This window comes from Dendropsophus ebraccatus, chromosome 10, assembly GCF_027789765.1.
Source record: "Dendropsophus ebraccatus isolate aDenEbr1 chromosome 10, aDenEbr1.pat, whole genome shotgun sequence".
NCBI lineage: Eukaryota > Metazoa > Chordata > Amphibia > Anura > Hylidae > Dendropsophus > Dendropsophus ebraccatus.
Window position 1 is genome coordinate 73,676,148 of NC_091463.1, and position 19,934 is coordinate 73,696,081.

The following is a 19,934-nucleotide window of genomic DNA, read 5'->3' on the forward strand; positions in this document are numbered from 1 at the left end:
TGTAGACAAGTGTGAGACAGGAAAATAAGCAACAAACAACCAAAAACCAATAAAAAATTTGCTGATAAAAAAGGTAAAATGGAAAATTATTTATTGTAAGTTAAGAACATCAAAAACAATACAAAAAAAGGAACAAAAACAGCACAAAGTATAGAAAGGACATCCATATGAAACGAAGATATAAAGAAAACAATAAAGTGAAAATTTCTATGTAATTGGAGTAGTCAGATTGTTGCGTTTTTGTGATTGCAAAGGATTCTGGGTAAAGATAATCAAGTTTAATCTGAACAAGTTATAAATCACAAAAAAAAAGAACACTGATTAAAAGGTCAGAAGCCCCATGTCTTGTATCTCCCCTTCGATCCTATTAGATATAACACCGTATCAGTTCTTGCAGGAGTTTTCCTTTAATAACCAGCCATGCACATTAAGATAATAAGTGGGCGGTATAAATAAGTTATGATGTGCATATTAATAGTATAACGTGTCCACTACAGAAATGTGTAATAAATAATGTAACAAGAGATTAAAAGAAAATAAACGGCATTAAAAATTCTATTTACTTCATAGTCTAATACAGGGACGGGAAACCTTTGGTCCTCCAGCTGTTGCAAAACTATAAAATTCGATCATTTCTAAATCAAAGATTGCTGGTGTTGTGCAACGTTTCAAAGGATTCTCCATAAGGCTCAAGGACACCACCGATATCCACTCAGCTCGGCATAGAACATCAACTTCTCACGGTATCCAATCCAAACAACATAAATAATCCTTAGCTGATACAATTTTCTCATCATGCCTGGGCAGCCGAAGCTTTAGCTTCGGCTGTCCTAGCATGATGGGAATTGTAGTTTTGCAACAGCTGGAGAGCAGAAAATTTCCCCAGCCCTAGTCTGTAGCCTAGTAAAAGAAATAAAGCAACCAAGTATATCAGCACTTCTTTTGGTGCCAAGGACCACACTCTGACTCTTTCCTTAAACACTCCCAGAGAATACCGGATGCCATAGGTGCCTAAGCGCCACCTAAAAACATGTACAAGCAATCAATCTGAGCTTATAAATCCACAACATCACTGATGGGTTCTAGCCTAGTGCCAGGAAGAAGACATTTAGGAGAACCTCTGTATCGATACCCTCTCTCCTCAACCACATCCTTAAAAATCAAGGCTTCTTTGTCTAGTTTTAGGAGGTTGTCCAAAACTGGGCTTTCAAGGTCTAGTGGCAATGTATCAACAGCTGCTGGGCATCCACTATCCAGACTACGTGACCCACAGTTGCTCAGTGTTATGTTTTTACGACTCACAAAGACTTGTCTGTTTCGGCCATTGAGACTTTTTAAGGTGTTGGTATTCTCCATAAAACCTTGATCTGTTTTCATAAGTAAACGTCGTTCTTCGCTCGATCTTAAGCCGCTCTCCTGACTTAGTGAACGGCCAAACCTTCTTGCCCCTTTGCGTTTAATGGGGTGAGTGGACAGCTGTTCCCAGTCTTTTAACTGAGGATCCATTTCTGTAGCACCAGAGGCCCAAGGAAAGCTAAGGACCAATTTCCGCACACTTCGATACTGGGATGTATGTCCATTGGGTATTCTCAAAATCTCAGAAGGCTGGAAAGAGCCAAGTTCAGTCTCAGAGACCAGATTTTTTATTGTGGTAGATTTACTTGAGATTAAACAGTCCACCAAAGGGAGTTGATCATTGTTGAACACAGATGTTTTTTCATTGTCAGTGTCTTCTGTTTTACCTTCTTCACTCGAGGGTAAGCTATTCCGTTTTTTTTCCTCCTGATCCTTTTCAGACTTTTCACATTCGCCCATTTTTTCTGGCATGCTAAGAGACCGACGCAATGCTCTGCGACTTTTGCCGGAATGTATTTCATCCAAGTCTTTGTTGTTCAAAGCTAGAGACTTCCAAGAAGGAGAGGACCTCAGCAAAGGAGGAGAGGATGGATGTTTGATAGAGGGAGTTTTGTCCTCTGTAGTACTTCCTGAAGAAACGTAATAAGGAAACAAGAATAAAATTTCAGAAAAGAATGAAAATCTAAATCCTGTTGCGCGAATGTGGCTATAGAACATTTGACAAGGCCTTGGGAACCCACCAGAGTTTGATCCTTTTAGAGAAAAGTTGCTCATCCGAAACTCTTTTCCATTGAATATGGGACCTTCCAAGGCTTCGCTAACCATCCTCTTCATTATATTCCATCCACTTGGCTCCATGCTCTTGCCCTCAGGTGTCTGCACAAGAAAAAGCCTAAATGAGCTCATAGGAACTGTATTCTGGTTAATTAGAGAACACCCTCAGAAAGGTAGATGAGCTACAGTATTGTAGTTAACATGTTAATTCTTACCGGCTGTTTGGCTGTCCGTGCTCGCTGGAAGAGTCTCAAAGAGTTACGGACCTTTTCTTTTCTGTCCAGCTGCACAGGAGAATTAGAGATTTGACCAGATGGCATCCTGCAAGAAGAGAAATTATTCAGACATTACCAAAACTGCAAAATGATGATGGTGCAGATGTTAAAAAAAAAAAAAAACACTCCATCAATTTTAATTTCCAAAAACAGAAGGCATAGATACCAAAACAAGCCTTATAATATACAATGTAACGTATGTTGGAAGAGCTTGTTCTAGTAAATCCTTTACTTTCTACTTTTATCCTTTAAACCTTACACATAACCCAGTTGAGTCCCATTATTTTGGCCACAACTAGAGTAACTACTGTTTGCAGCATAAATGGCAGCTAGACAGGCCGGGAGAGACTCAAAAAGGTCCTGGTTGGTTGTCACAGGCCATATGTAATATTACATTACCAATGATCACTTGACTATGTTTAGCAGTTGTCAGGCAGTGGTAGTACTCTATTTAGAATATACATAGAAAAACTGTAAAAAAACAAAAAAAAAAACAGACAGAATGCTAATGAACACAGATAAGGGCAGTATTTTGGTCTACATAGTACTTCTGTGACCCTCTCACCTTTTGCCTCTTTTGCTATTTCGACGCTTAGGTCTCCCTTTTTGCCCACGAGCTGAAGAATCTGGAGTTGGTGGAACCGCAGGGGATCCAGAATTAAGCTCTAGAAAGTTACCAGGGCTTAGGGAAAAATCAGAAAACACCTCAACACTTCCAAAGTCATCTAGGAAGAGAGATAGAGAGAGGTCTATGACATGGTATTCTAGTGTAAGAATGATTGATAATGGTGGAGTATGGAGTGGTATTCGCCACCTTGTAGTGGAGAGGGCGCTCCAATTGGCTCACTTGATTCTTCACTGGATACATTGTCGTCTGCAACCTCCCTTAGAGATTTACTACAAAGGAACACAATTAAGATGTTAAATTACATGAATGGTTCCCCTAGTTTGGGTGGGATAACCGCTCTGTAACTCATTAAACTCATTTTCTTAAACCACAACTACTAACCCCTTTCACCAAAAAGGGACCGAAAAATGGTGTGCAGTGTGGGTGCATAGACAATAAACAAACACAAATATGTTTTTATTGCAATTGGCAAATCAAAAACAGACAACACATTTCGAAGAGTTTAACCAGTCTTCTTCAGGACCTGGTGAAAAAAAAGTTGTCTGTTTTTAATATGCCAATTTCAATAAGAACCGTTTTATTCTCTATAACTTTCCATTCTTTTTACTCCCGCCCTGCATTGGTTAACAGAGTGAATGTCAGGTTAGCACTGATAAGCACTATTCTTCTCCTGGTGACCTGGGAATTGGCTTCTATAATAAATGATATTATAATTAATGGATTGTGTGTTAAACAGTAAACTAGCATAGACCACAAGGGATAAAGAATATTAGCAATATTACAGTCATTAGCTCAGACAAACAGAGATGTTGGGAATTCTACTCTAGACCCCCAGGGATATCACTAGGACATGACCACTAACCTCTATACCACCCTATGTACAATTGTGTGATATGGTACATGTAAAAATCTAAGGATAAATGTGAAGAAAGGTGGACAGGGATTTGCTACAGGTACCAAAATACTTGGAAACCCTTATTATAGGGGTATTCCACTTAGAAATAACTTGTGATATGTTGCTGCCCTTGGTGAGACTGTTTCATCTATTTAGTCTCCTTCCCCCAGTTCTCAGCTGCTGCTTTCTGCTGAAGACACAAAAATCTGTGTGTGAGCTTTTCTCTGTCTCCCCACCCCTCCCTACTGAGATGGCTGATGTAAACAAGTCCCTGGCTGACTTTATCTGCAACATTGTAGCTTTTTTGTAATGCTGGGAGGATTAATCACAGTAAGTTCATCAGCAACTTGACCTCAGAATAACCCTTCCAGCTTTACAAAGAGGCTACAATGTTGCAGATATAGCCTACCAGGGGCTTGTTTACATCAGCTGTCTCAGAAGGGAGGGGGGGAGGGGAGATGAAGAGAAAAGCTCACACACACATTTTTGTGTCTTAAGCAGAAAGCAACAGCTGAGAACTGGGGGAAGGAGACTGAATAGATAACAACAAGTATGAAAGGAACTGTTAGTATCACCATGGGCAGCAACATATCAAAAGTTATGTTTGAGTGGAATACTCCTTTAAAATCATGTGTTTGGCCCTGGATACATACCGTTTCTTGGCTGTAAACTGTTCTCCACATCCAGAATCCTCTGAAGCTTTACGCTTTGTCTTGTTTCTTGGTGGAAGTTCTAGTTCATCTGCCCAAAAGGAACCATTGGTCAATAGAAAATGCTTGCAGTAAGGTAAAGCTTATTGTATAATAGAATCCGCAGCCTTTCCTTACCTCCTTTATCAGTAGAAGGACCAAGGCCGGACTTCAGCTTACTTAACGCATCATTGACAATTCCTTTAATTAAAAGATAAAGATGTTTATCAGAAGAGATTGTGTCATTGTACTACTGGTCTGGTTACACACACACACTCTCCAATAAAGTAGACAAAGGATAAAATTTAGATGTATGAACTTTAGGATGTGTCTTTAGGTAGTATTTGTATACATCCAAAATGGATCTATTGTAGTGATGGATGTAGCTGGGCCAGCTGTAAAAATTGCCCCTATCAGTCCCCAGTGTGATGATGTGCCCTGCCCTCTGATTGAAATCAATTGAAATCAATGGAGCGCATCACAGAGGGGAGATAGTCATTCCGGGGATCGGCCAGCCTGCCTCCAGTGCTTCATGCCTGGCTGGTGCTCGGTAATAGGGGGTGCCATGCGCGGACCGTGCCATCGGCATCCCCATGCCGGTCTATTAATGTAAAAAAAAAAAAAAAAGCGATGTACCAGTGGTACATTCACTTAAAGGTTATTGCAAGTGCCTGGGTAAAAATTTATCTGGGACCCAGACCTCACCTGACCTCCTATCACATAAATCAGAGGGGTCAATGTACTTTTATGGTACTCTCCACTGATGTATATACCTGATATACCCCTCCACCCCTTCATCACCAGAGGGCCTTCAGGGATGAGCGAGCCTGTAGGACATGTGCTTGCTGTAACACATATCTGAAGCAAAAGCCCTATTTCTTGATGAATCAACAGTGTCATCCTGGTTGGATTGATCCATCAAGGCATCATCCAATAAGCACAGACCTGACCCAACACACAATAACTGACTACACTACTTCACTTCTGGCTTTTTATTAGATCTTTCTGATGTGTCCTGAGCATGAAATGATAGCAAAGGTTACAATACAGTCATGTCCTCTAGCTACCCCAAGGAACCCTAGTCTGACATTATCTGTCCATAACAATACCTCTGAGTACTTAGCATTTAAGCATATTCTTATTTAAGCATATTCATATTCTTATTTAAGCGGTACATGGGGCAATGTGGCTTGATCAATTCACATACAGAATTCTGATGTTTTTTATGCAGCCGAGAGGTACTAGTATCAGCCATGGGTGTGAGGTGCAGCGCTCTTTTTCTTCCCTGAACCGTATTTTGTTTCTCTCTTTTCTCCGTGTTTTGCACTCCACCTGGTGAGACCCACATGACCGCAATTAGCAGGAGACACCTGAGTGCTCATGGTTTTAATCCCTCCTGTCTGTCCCATTCTATCTTTGATAGCTATGGTGAGTGCAATACCTTATCCAGACTTGTGCTGTTTGGGGGCAGCTTCCTCCGCCGGTGGTGCTGGCTGGGTTTTGGTGTGGCATTTTTGGGTCTGGTCCTGTGGCATCGGGGTTGCAGGGCCGTTCCATGGCCTCCCTTCCCTGACTGTGCACGCCTGCGGGGGTGGTGGTCACTGACCGGTACAGTGTGGACTTAGTGTAGGGACCCATGTGTATGAGATACCTGCACGCGGTACATGGAGCAATGTGGCTTGATCAATTCACATACAGAATTCTGATGTTTTTTATGCAGCCGAGAGGTACTAGTATCAGCCATGGGTGTGAGGTGCAGCGCTCTTTTTCTTCCCTGAACCGTATTTTGTTTCTCTCTTTTCTCCGTGTTTTGCACTCCACCTGGTGAGACCCACATGACCGCAATTAGCAGGAGACACCTGAGTGCTCATGGTTTTACTCCCTCCTGTCTGTCCCATTCTATCTTTGATAGCTATGGTGAGTGCAATACCTTATCCAGACTTGTGCTGTTTGGGGGCAGCTTCCTCCGCCGGTGGTGCTGGCTGGGTTTTGGTGTGGCATTTTTGGGTCTGGTCCTGTGGCATGGGGGTTGCAGGGCCGTTCCATGGCCTCCCTTCCCTGACTGTGCACGCCTGCGGGGGTGGTGGTCACTGACCGGTACAGTGTGGACTTAGTGTAGGGACCCATGTGTATGAGATACCTGCACGCGGTACATGGAGCAATGTGGCTTGATCAATTCACATACAGAATTCTGATGTTTTTTATGCAGCCGAGAGGTACTAGTATCAGCCATAGGTGTGAGGTGCAGCACTCTTTTTCTTCCCTGAACCATATTCTTATTTTTACCGTACCACTCATACTACGTCTGCGTCTCCTCCGAATACCCTCAGAGTTGTTGCTCACAGAGTCTTCGTCAACCCCATCAGAAGGAACAGAAATCTTCTCTCTGATAAATAAGGGAAGCTGCCCTGCTGAGAAAGAGATGGATGGATGAGGATTATGGAACTGGACTCCAAAGATGACAACAAGATACTAAAAAAAACGGACTGCCTCTAAAACCATGGGGTGTGTAGTGTATTACAATTCCTCTATTGTACGAGGATACAAAACAAAACAAGTAAGGTGCTTGAGATCAATCTACATAAATAATGCTTTTAAAAAAGGTATGAAAAATATTAAAGCTCGGGGGGGTTGGGTTGTCTTATGTATGGTGACATGAAAGGGGTATGCCCGTCATTTAAAATTCTCAAGTCTTCCATTGCTATCAACTGCTGTATGTCCTGCAGGAAGTTAAGTATTCTTTCTAGTCTGATAAGGTGCTCTCTGCTGACATCTTTGTCTAGTCTAGTGTCCAGAGCAGTAGCAAATCCCCATAGAAAACCTGCCCTGCTCTGGACAGTTCCTGTCATGGACAGAGGTGGCAGCAGAGAGCACTGTGACAGACTGGAAAGAATACAACACTTCCTGCAGGACATACAGCAGCTGATAAGTACTGGGAGACTTAAGAATTTTATATAAAATAAAAAAACAAAAACTGTATAACTTAAGGACAGAAGTTGATTTAAAAACATTTTTTCACTTGAGCATATGACCACCTCTGCAATCAGTTTTTCCTTTTTTTAATTATCCAAAAATGAATCTGTATCTAAAATGATGTGTCTATTGATGAGTCTACAGCTCCTTTAGAGAGCTAGGCATCCAACATGATCCTGCAGTCAAACCCTGTTATTTCTTTCTGCATGGATAGAAGGGACAGTAGTGATAAGACAGAGGGTTGTATGACTATAGCGGGGTAGGGAACCTTGGCTCTCCAGTTGTTGGCAAACTACAACTCCCATCATGCCTGGACAGCTAAAGCTTTGGCTGTCCAGGCATGATAGTAGTTGTAGTTTACCGACAACTGGAGAGCCAAGGTTCCCCACCCCTTGACTATAGGATCAGACTGTACGGATTTGCAGCATGTTACCATAAACACACATAGGTTTACACAGGAGCTGTGGAATTTTTCTAAACCTATTGCAGAGCTGCTTTGTCATTTTATATGTACTATTGCAATAACACACACACAAAAATCCTTAACAACGTAGACAAGCCCTTTTTGAGAAAATGGGGTCACTTCCAGGAACAAAGCATCCCAACAAGGTACATTGTTAGGCTATATTTCCTCTCTGTAAGGGTATGTGCACACTGAGCAATTCTCAAGGAATTGTAGCTGAAAGATTTCTGCTTGAAACACCTTGCCTATAGAATGGAGTCTATGGAGCCGGCGGAAAAGCGTGCGGCCGTGCGCGCGTACAGCCGACAAAATTTATCCGCGAGAATTCCTCAGTGTGAATCCACCCTAGGAGCTGAATTTGAGCAGAGTGCAAGTGGAATTCGAGCAGAATTTAAACCCCATTGACTTCTATAGGATTCCTCAAGCAGAATCCGCCCTAAGAATGAACCTGTTCATTCTTCGGGCGGAACGTGGAATCCGGACGGAAATTTCCACTGTGTGCACAGACAGACAGAATTCCTATTTTGCTCTATAGAAAGGAGCAATGTTGCATCCAAACGGGTGGAATTTCGTTCGTATTCCGCGAGAATTGCTCAGTGTGCTCATACCCTTAGAGACCAGCCGTTCCTTGACCCGGCCAGGTCACTGAAAGGCTCTGTCAGAAAAAATAATCCCGGATAATCTTTACTGACGCATCAGAATTCCCCACTGCACACAATTGAGCGTGCGGCCGGAGCCTCACACTCCATTGTGTGAACTGACAGAGCTTTCTGTGGCTGCTATTCATTGAATAGCAGACGCAGAAAACTGAAATGTCAGTTTCTTGCGGAGCAGTTTGGGATCCCAGCCAGAGTATATACCATGTGTATACACTCCAGCCGGGATTACTTAGAAGGTACCACTGCCTAAGTTCCGTAGTTACAGCCGTAATTATTACGAAACTTATGCAGTGGGAACATGGCCTAACACTGTTTGCTGCATGTGGTCAAAACCACACCCAACAAAAATGTGGGGCCACTGCATATGGGCACAGGTTCACCGCATTTAGCAACCGCAACATTAGAGCCTACCCTACACAGAGTGTCAATGAAATTTGGGCAGTCAGTAACTATGTAAACTACACAGTGCAAGACGGAACACAATGTAGGTGTTTTCACACTGAGTGTGAATAATTGTGTCTCTCAGAAGGATCTTGTATTGTATCTGGCAATAAGCGGGAAGACCACTTCATATACAAACATTAGAGGAAAGACAATAAGAAGGATAGGTACATAATCTGCAGTCAGCACATTCCCTAAATCTATGTTCTCAAGTGTCCCTTGACCTGGTGACCCTTGTGGGGTCATCAACAGAAGGTTCTAGTACCTATATCCTGTGCGTTGTCAATGAGACTCTGGATGGCAGATGCCTGGAGTTGCAGCTGTTTTTCTGTAGCGAGTGTCAGCTTCTCAGCCAAGTTATTGTTAGAGAACAAACTTGGAGCTAAAACTACAGCCAGATTCCCAGAATCCATTTTGTTCTCAGTAGACCTGGAAGAAAGGAATATACTGTACTTACTGAGCTTGGTTTAGACCGGAGATGGGCAAATCTACAGTACAAACCACCAAATCCAACTCCAGCAGTGGTGGTCAATGTATTTTACCCAGAAAACTGAGTTTACCTTTCAAAGACCTGGTGCCAGAAATTTGTCATTAACGTCTATTAAAAAAAATAGTCAAAGTACTTATCAGCTGCTGTATGTCCTGCAGGAAGTGGTGTATTATTTCCTGTCTGACACAGTGCTCTCTGCTGCCACCTCTGTCCATGTCGGGATCTGTCCAGAGCAGTAGCAAATCCTCATAGAAAGCCTCTCCTGCTCTCCAGACAGGAAAGAATACACCACGTCCTTCAGGACATACAGCAGCTAATAAATACTGGTAGACTTGAGAGGTTTTAATAGAAGTAAATTACAAATCTCTGGCACCAGCTGAGGTGAGAGATTTTTTTTTGCTAAACTTCCCCTTTATGCCTTCCCCTTCATGCCTTAGTTTACCTTTATTCTATATTATAGCACAAACATTTTCCATAGCTTTGTATACAAATTATACAGCTGTCTGCCCTCATGATCACCTCTGTAACCGCTTATATGAACAGAAGTGTCCAAAAAATGGGTTGGATCCAGCGACAAGATCATATATTCCAGAACATTCACTTGCAAGGATATGAAAGGGGAGATTATAATATATATATTATATATAATGGTCAAACATGAGGAACATTTCCAGACCAGTCTCATTACCTATTTAAATTCCTGTATAGATCCCCATAATATTTACCGCCCCATCCACGCAAACCTGCTACACAGATGCACAGTTATAGGGCTCCCCCTAATGGTGACTGTGAGTTACTACATTTCTTACCTGGAGGCCACTCTCTGGAGGAAGGTGCACAAGTATCTGAGGGTCTCTCCATGAATAGCAGGAAGCAGGCAGGTCACCAAGGCGGTGGCAGAGGCTTTCTCCTCTTCAGAGAGCGACTGCTGTATCTGACACAGAGGATCCTGGAGCTCTGGTGTTAGAAGAGGATGAGGAAGTTCTCGGAAGAACTGCTTTAGCAATGCAGCCGCATCACTGGGCTGAGCAGAAGTCAGGCCGCTCTCCCCAGACTCCAGCTGAGCCTGTATTATGCAGACAGAAAATTAGGAGCCCTACCTGATAACTAGATCATGTCGCCATCAAGAGAGAAATGTATATAAAACACAGATATAGCAGCAATTTCTAATAAAGCAAAATAATGTCTCCATACGGTGTTTAAAAAAATAATTATAATTCCCAAAAACACATGCGTTTCATTTAAAATACTGCCAGTAAGCCACTTTGAGCCAGACATTAAAGGGGCACTCCGCCAAAAATCTTTTTCTTTCCAATCAACTGGTTTCAAGTCTTCCTATACTTATCAGCTGCTGTATGTCCTGCAGAAAGTGGTGTATTCTTTCCATTCTGACACAGTGCTTTCTGTTGCCACCTCTGTCCATGTCAGGAACTGTGCAAAACAGCAGCAAATCCCCATAGGAAACCTCTCCTGCTATGGACAGTTCTTGTCTCAGACAGAGGTGGCAGCAGAGAGCTCTGCTGAAAGACTGGAAGGAATACACCACTTCCTGCAGGACATACAGCACCTGATATATACTAGAAGACTTTATATTTTAAAATAGCGGTAAATTACAAATCTATATAACTTTCTGAAACCAGTTAATTTGAAAGAAAGAAATTTTCGCCAGAGTACCCCTTTAACTCTTTTGTATTGGGCAAGTTATAGAGAGTGCTATAGTCAACAGTGGGTACAAGAGAATGCTGGTATAGTGAATAAAGAGCTGTGATACATGACCTATGATTGAAGGATTTATATTGAGACGTTCTCCACAAGTAAAGAAACATTGGTATTTTCCTCCATAAACACCCCAAGTATCTACGTCTGGTATGGCAACTTCTGGCTTGGCGTAAAGGCAGCAAAAATTCTTATTTTTATGTGAAAAAAAGAAAATTGGGCAAAGAACTTGCTATTCTTTATGATCCTTGGAAGGCAACTCCCCCCACATCAATTCTTATACTACAGAGAAAGTCCTGTAATTATTTCCTATCTAACAGAGTGCTCTTTGCTGCCACCTCTGTCGGTGTCAGGAACTGTACAGAGTAAATATCTGGCCATTTTACACGGCCAGACATTTACCACAAGCACAAAGTCCTGGACTAGAGCACCATTACTGATATATCATGCTCTTTGTTGGGTGTATAGGAATGGGCAGGGTCATTGAATCAACTAAGTAAACTAACGCACTTTTCACATTGGATACTCCAAACTTCGAAGAGTCGACTAGAGTCAAAGGGAATTCCCCGAGTCTTGACAGGTATTAAATCATCTCACTGCTACATGAAGGAAAGCAAAAAATACAGAAGGACAAGGAAATCCCCAATGGTTGCTGACAAGACAGGATATCACTGACATGACCATGTAGCACACAAAGGAAGAACACTTCATTACTCCACTTATGGAAAGTAGATGTAGTAATATCACTTTAAAGTGTCACTGTCTCTTAAATTTCTTTGCAGAAATCAATAGTACAGGCGATTTTAAGAAACTTTGTAATTGGGTTTATTTGCCGAAAAATTTATTTTTATTATGAAAAAGCAGTTTGAAGCTCTCCCCCCCGTCTTCATGGTTCTCTTATGGAGAGGGGAGGGGGTTGAGGGAGATGAGGCACCAAAACAGGACAACAAAGAGTTAATTTACAGCTGCATCACAGAGCTATCTCCTCTGAAGTCAGCACTGACCTCTCTGACCTCTGAATATGGCTTTCATACAGCTCCCGCTATGTAATCCTTTGTTCTCTGCTGGCGACTAATCTCCTCCCCCCTCCCGTCTCCATAGGTTACACAGGGCTCGACTGATGTAAACAAAGTCGAGATTTCCTGATAATGAGCAGTGGATGAGAAAGAGGAGGGAGGAACCTGGGGAAAGGCTTTTTGAATGCAGATAATGGCATATTTGCTTAATAAACCCAATTACAAGGTTTGTTAAAATTGCCTGGACTATTGATTTCTGAAAAAAAAAAAAAAGGAAAGTGACACTTTAAGAAAACAAGAACATTCATACTGCTGTAATATACACAGTGAAACCTCTTTAGAAGACCACCCTCTCATCCAGAGCAGATTTTGTGATTGATTTTCAGTCCACCATATATTTGGGTGCCCATTTTCCTTGCGAAGACCACCAATATAGAAGATTTTCAAAGTAAGTTTGGATGGTCACTATAGATATAGCTATATAAGCCTGTGGTATAGATGGCTGCTGAGAGTATACTTGCTGCCAGCGTGCAAGAGGAGGTTCACCTTCCCAATTTTTGCAAATCTGTATAGAATATGGATTGCAAATGCAATAAGGATAACTTTTTTCTGAATTGCAGACAGGATATACAGTCTTGAAAAGATACTGAACGTGAGAAAGAGGCCTTCTTAACAAGGACTTCGGCTGAGACTTTGTAACCTTGGGTGGTCTGGGGCCATATTTATGTTGTTCAAGGGGTTGTTCACCAAAAAAAAAGGTTTTCTTTCAAATCAACTGGTGCCAGAAATTTGTAATTTACTGCTATAAAAAAAAAAAATCTCAAATCTTCCAGTACTTATCAGCTGCTGTATGTCCTGCAGGAAGTGGTGTATTCTTACCAGTGCTCTCTGTTGCCCCCTTTGTCCATGACAAAAACTGTCCAGAGCAGTAGCAGATCCCAATAGAAAACCTCTCCTGCTCTGGACAGTTCCTGTCTAAGACAGAGATGACAGCAGAGAGCACTGTGTCAGACTGAAAAGAATACACCTCTTCCTGCAGGACATACAGCAGCTGATAAGTACTGGAAGACTTGAGGTTTTTTTTATAGAAGTAAATTACAAATCTCTGGAATTTTTTTGAGAGGGGTGAACTACCCTTTAAAGCCACATGCATGTCTGTAAACACACATCAAACAGCGATTGGAAGTAGAATGTGTAAAATGTAGTGGCCTACTGGTCATAAGTGGCCTGTGTAACCTCACCAGATCCACCTATGCTGGGCAGGCTGTGCCAAAAGGTTAACCAGAGGTCTACAGCGATATTGTAGGACAGGTGAAAGCCAGTGCACCCTAACTCTTCATGGTCCCTTGGATGTGGACCCTCAAAGGTGAGAAAAAAAAAGACCTAGGTTCTTCACCTACCAGTAACTATCAAGCACCTGTGCCACTACTTTTACAGAGACTAAAGCTTTCTATTCAACCATTATGTCTGGGATCATTCTTGAAGCAGAAGCTATGAACCACCCCTTATAGCTTTCCTTAAAGGGGTTATTCAGCGCTACAAAAACATGGCCACTTTTCCACCTCTCTTGTCTCCAGATTGGGTGAAAACTTAAAGAGTTAGGGTGGTATTACACGGGCTGAGCAGGGCCCGATAATACCTGTAAACGAGCAGCGATCTGCTAGATCGTTGCTCGTTTACTGGGCCTATTACACGGCCCGATAATCGTTTGACAAGAGCTGCAAGAACATCGTTACCGATGTCCTTGCAGCCCTTGCTAAACTGGCATACATTACCCATCCAAGTTCCAGGGCTGCTCCTGCCGTCCACTTCTCCCGGGGTCCCGTGCGCGCTCTAGCTTCACAGCGGCCTGTCAGCCGGTAGGCCGCTCAGCCAATCACAGGCCGGGACCGCCGCGGCCTGTGATTGGCTGAGCAGCCTATCAGCTGACAGGCCTCTGTGAAGGCAGGAGCGGCAGGAGCAGCCCTGGAACGTGGATGGGTAATGTATATCGTTAGTCGCCGGCCACGCACCGCTATTACACGCAGCGGTGCGCGGTCGGTGCCCGACAAAAATAGGGTCTAACCTATATCAACGATCAGCCGATGATCGTTGTCATCGGCTGATCGTTGCATTTATTACATGGAGCGATAATCGGCCGAATCGGGCCAATTCGGCCGATTATCGTTCCGTGTAATAGTAACCTAACTGTCATGTTTTTTTTTATTGCAGAAATCAGTAGTATAAGCAATTTTAAGAAACTCTGTAATAGGTTTCATCAGCCAAAAAAGCCTCCTTATGTACTCAAGAAGCAATCTCCCAGCCTCCCCCCTGACTTCTTATCTGTGCATTATCAGGCAAACACGTCTTCATTACAGAGAAGCCAGTGAAAACGGGCTCTGCTCTCTCCATTGTAAGCCTATGAAGGGGGGAGGGGCTGAGGGAGATGAGGGAGCAGGAAGAGGTGACATGAAGGTCAGCTGTTTGTAGACTCTCTGGGCAACTAAACTGCAGGATTCTGGGGTCAGAAAGGTCAGCGCTTATCTATGATCTTACTGAGAGAAGATTGCAGGGTGTTGTGCTTTGCAGAAATCCTCCGTGCTCAGTCACTCCTAACAGCCCCTCCCCTCTCCATAGCCACATAATGGAGACAGAAATCCTGCTTCTTCTGATGTGAGGGGGGAGGCTGGGAGATTGCTTTTTCAGTACAGAAGGAAACTCTTTTAGTACATAAAACCTATTACAGAGTTTCTTAAAATCGCTTGAACTGTTGATATTTAATGTTTTCAGAAAAATGACCCTGAAATGACAGTTACGCTTTAAACTCAGTTCCATTAAAGTAAATGGTGCTTAATTGCAAACCACACCTGAACTGGAGGGGGGAAAGTGGCCATGTTTTTGTAGCACTGGATAATCCCTCTAAAGGTTTCCTTTCTCCAAGTCACTGCAATAGTGTAGGCCCTCTCCGAATGTTACACATGTCCATAGAGTCACTGTTGCACAAATGTCTCTTTCCCTCTGTAGTCATAAGATGCCAGTTCTTCCTCTCTTGCAGGAAAATCTTGCACCACTCTCAAACCTTACACAATCTCATACTTGACTCACTAAACACAGGAAAACTTGAGAATTTGGTCTAAGGGCCCCGCTTAGAATGGTACTGAACACTAGGGGGGAGATTTATGGGCCCAGTTGCCCCTAGCAACCAATCAGATTCCACCTTTAATTTTCCAAAGAAGCTGTAAAAAATGAAAAGTGGAATCTGATTGGTTGCTAGGGGCAACTGCGCCAGATTTATTTTACACCCCTTTGATAAATTCCCCCTCTAGGGCTTTTGTGTGGTGTAGACATAAGTGCGCCAAATCAATATAATCACCATATAAACACAGATACCAATGAATTATAAAAGAACATGGGGTAGATACCTTCAAGGTTTTTATCCTATTTACTGATCCAGACTTTCTGAAGAGTCCTTCAGTGTCTAAATGGCAACTCAGGAACTGGCAAATGTCGACCACAAACCTGAAGGAGAAGAGAACGGTTAAAAATCTGCTATTTAAGCTAGAATAATTATAATATTTCTAAGCAGTCAGTATTAATTTTTAATAAAACATGGACCGCAATAGGGATCTAAACACTGACAGTCATATATACTGGGCGACAGACAAGTCAAGAAGGAATGGGATCAAAGCTGTCATAGATATGCTAAGAAAATCCAAATGATAATAAAGAACTGGGGCATCTACAGTCACAAAATGATCAGCTACAATCACTTTCCAGGAACATCACCACCCCTGTACTTAGGTTGTATGTGATATTACAATTATGCCGTATTCACATGACTAGAACTGAGCTGCAATACCGCACACAACCTGAGGACCAGAGTGGCGCTGTTTGTCAAAGAATTTCTTATTCTGGATAACCCCTTTAAAGCTAACATTGTGTAACCATACAATTTTAATGGTAAAAACACTTACTGTGGGATCTCACCCTCTTTGCTGAGTGGGAGGGACTGCAGTGGGACCCCAAATATTTCCCCATTGGTAGTCTTCCTCTAGAATACGGAAAAGTTGATGAACATATGATCACATTATTAGGTCTTTACCTCCCTTAATTCCATAGTTTACCTTGATATCGGGACTGGCCGTCTTCTTCGGCATACGGAGTTTAATTCCGAGGGACTTTAAATGTTGGATTATGACAACTGAAGGCCCCGTAGCTCTCATGATGTCTAATCGGAGGCCTCCTCGGTCTCTTATCCTACAACATAAGTCAACAGTAATGTCCAGGTGACCATAAAATATAACTTGTGCCAGCTGAACCCATGTTTCTCCCAATGGAGAACATCAGGGCAGTTCCATGGTGCTTACTTATGGTACCATAGAAGGTAGAGATGAGCAAACTTGGGGTCCTATTAAATGGGCTGATGGCGGCCCGATGAATAATGTAAATGAGTGCTGATCTGCTAGATAGGCACTGATTTACTCAAGCCTTTTAAATGGCTTGATTGTCATTTAGCAAGGGCTGCACGGACATACTTAGCAATGTCCATGCAGCCCTTGGCCTAAACTCTTATACATCACCTCTCCACGCTCCCGGTCTTCTACTGCCCTCTGCTTGCTTCCAGGCGCTGTGGCTGCAGCTTCAGGGCGGCCTGTGTAAACTGACAAGCTGCACAACCAATCTCTGGCCAGGACTGCCGTAGCCAGTGATTGGCTGAGCAGCCTGTCCGCTCAGAGACCGTTTTAAAGCTACAGCGTGGCAGCACTGGGAAGCAAGCAGAAGAAGACCATATGGAGGTAACGTATAACAGTTTATTCAATTGCTAGCCATAGCCATGCACGGTCGGCGGCCAATGATTTTAGGTGTGGACCTAAAGACATGATCATCGCTCCACGTAACAGAGACAATGATCAGCCACAACAAATCCACCAAATAAAACAAATGGATCCTAACAGATCCCTTAGAATCAAGGGAATCATTTAGGATCTACTACGTCTCTGTATCAGCACGGATCAGTCAATAGTGGAAGCTGAAGTAAGCATAAGTAATGTAACTCTTTCTTTGCAAATACAAAACAGGATATGGCTGATGCCAGATGTTACAAGACTGACAAATGTTTGGACATCGTATTAACGTAATGCAGACAACTATGCACAGGGGCATGACGCTGCTGGGCACCAATGCCGAATCTGTAACAGGGACCCTGTGCCACCTGGACCATGTATGATACTGGTATATTTATATGTGGTACAAGGACCCTTGGATCTGGCACAGGGGCCCTATTGCAGCTGCGAGCACTGCGCCGCCAATAGCATGTCCGCTGGATTCATTCCTCTGTATTCAGTAGGAAAACCATAGCACTTTACTTGAGAAAACTACTGAAAAAAATGAATAAACCGCAATTTGGACACAGATTGGGCTTCCGGAGGGCGCTCATGAAGGGTTGTTGAAGATGACAAAAATATAGCTGCTTTCTTCCAGAAATAGCGCCAAACTTGTCTTCAGGTTGGGTGTAGTATTACAACTCCATTCACTTCAATAGAACTGAGCTGCAATACCACATACAAACCGAGAACAAAAGTGGCACTGTTTCTGAGGAAAGCAGCTAAGCTTCTCTAATTCAGGATAACCCCTTTAAAGACCAAGGGGGAGATTTATCAAACATGGTGTAAAGTGAAACTGGCTCAGTTTCCCCTAGCAACCAGATTCCACTTTTCATTCCTCACAGACCTTTTGGAAAATGAAAGGTGGACTCTGATTGGTTGCTAGGGGCAACTGAGCCAATTCTCTTTTACACCATGTTTGATAAATCTCCCCCCAAGAACATTAACATTTCAGCCCACACCTATATAGCGATTACATATAACTATTGGACGAGGATGGTCATTGTGCTAAAATACATTCTATGCATTATATTCACTCTGGTGTGAGACAGCTGCTAACAGAGGACAATAGCATTTTCCCAAAAGGAACATAGAAGACAGTATAAGTTGGTATATCCCCCCAAGAGGAGAGCACCTTGTTGGCGCACAGAGAGATAGTGCCTTCTCTTAGTTCCACCAGTCTTTGTAAATTCCCCTCAATGCCATGCTCTCTCTCTCTATCAGATTCATTGACAAACCAAGGTACTCACCTATTTCCTGATTCAAATAATTGCACTGCATTGAATGCTGGGAGAAGGCCTTTCACTTCCCCCAAGTAGTGGGCAAGAAGTGGGATGGATTCCTGTGCAGCCGTACTGTGAGAGTCCATATTACATTTGGTCGGAAAATTTGTAGCCGTACAAAACTTGTTTTTACCTTTTATCTGAGGTAAGTTGGGGGAAAGATCAGAAGCAATATGAAAAATATATTACTTTACTGAAAGAGTAGTAGATGCTTGGAACAAACTTCCAGCAGATGTGGTAGGTAAATCTACAATAACTGAATGTAAACCTGCCTGGTATAAACAAATAACTATGCTAAGGTAATAAGAGGATATAATATACGGGCAGACTAGATGGACCATCGTGTATGCTTCTGTTTCCATCTGCATGTGTGAACATACCTGTAAGGACTGAGAACCTGTAGAGGGACGACATCAAGTGAAATCACCTAATGTAAGTCTACATTCAGACACATATTTTGTTTGGTGTTTTTTGTGCTGAAAAAAAAAGGGGGGAGGGGGGGAGATTAATCAAACATGGTGTAAAGTGAAACTGGCTCAGTTGCCCTTAGCAACCAATCAGATTCCACCTTTCATTTCCCAAAGCTTTTGTGAGGAATGAAAAGTGGAATCTGATTGGTTGCTAGGGGCAACTGAGCCAGTTTCACTTTATGCCATGCTTGGTAAACCTCCCCTAAAGTGTTTTTTTCCTAGCCTTTTTTTCTGCTGTTATTTCAGCTTAGGCTGGGTTCACACTGAGTTTTTGCAATCCGTTCAACTTATCCATTTTTAATTGGTTACTTTCAACGAACAGAAAAATGTAGTCAACACTATTTTTGTGTCCGTTAAAAATAAAGTGCATTATTTTCGATCCGTTTTTTTTTTTCTTTATGAAAGTCCATGGAAAAACGGATTCAAACGGATGACACACAATTGCGTCCATTTTTGGAATCCGTTTTTTTCCGTAAAGCGTATATGTTAAACGGATTGCATAAACGCAGCGTGAATCCAGCCTAAGTGTGTATTAGTATAGGCACATTTTTTATTTGTTTTTTTATTTCCTGCAAAGTGATTTATTATGTGATTCGTTATAAATCATGTGATTCTTTTATCATGTGACAAGGAATTGCAATTAAAAAAACATAAGGAAAGCGCTAACTTTTTTTTCTGATGTTTTTTTACCACCTATAAAAGTCTATGGGAGGAAAAACGCCATACCCTGGGAATGCTGTTATTTAAAGAATAAACAACAGCCGAGCCTAAAAACTCTATGTATGCATAGGGTTAAATATTTCCCTACTGACTCCTAGGTAATGTCAGGCCACCGTGATTTTTAGCCAAAAAAAAGTCATCCGGCAAATATTTTTGATTGGCGTTTTTTCAACAACAAAAAAACAACAGAAATTAGTGGGATGCTGATCAGGCATGAATAGGGT

General features: G+C 42.4%; 2 protein-coding genes across 2 annotated transcripts in view; one reads left to right on the forward strand and one right to left on the reverse strand.

The window, feature by feature from the left end:
• Positions 1-217: 217 nt before the first annotated feature.
• On the reverse strand, positions 218-18,915 carry LOC138766035 (rho GTPase-activating protein 11A-like). Its single transcript, XM_069943328.1, has 15 exons — positions 18,901-18,915; positions 18,488-18,660; positions 16,479-16,611; positions 16,329-16,405; positions 15,777-15,873; positions 10,453-10,709; positions 9,419-9,582; positions 6,909-7,025; positions 4,756-4,818; positions 4,582-4,669; positions 3,220-3,302; positions 2,971-3,130; positions 2,346-2,451; positions 2,097-2,232; positions 218-1,985 (listed from the first exon to the last, which is right to left on the reverse strand). Exons 2-15 carry the CDS (start codon positions 18,604-18,606, stop codon positions 1,054-1,056), a joined length of 2,532 nt encoding a protein of 843 aa, XP_069799429.1. The 5' UTR covers positions 18,607-18,660; positions 18,901-18,915; the 3' UTR covers positions 218-1,053.
• The window catches only part of RASGRP4 (RAS guanyl releasing protein 4), a 37,378-nt gene continuing 36,299 nt past the window's right edge, over positions 18,856-19,934 (forward strand). Inside the window, exon 1 of the mRNA XM_069943329.1 lies at positions 18,856-18,952. The gene's annotated coding sequence lies outside the window, so the exon portion shown is untranslated. The remainder of the gene's footprint in view (positions 18,953-19,934) is intronic.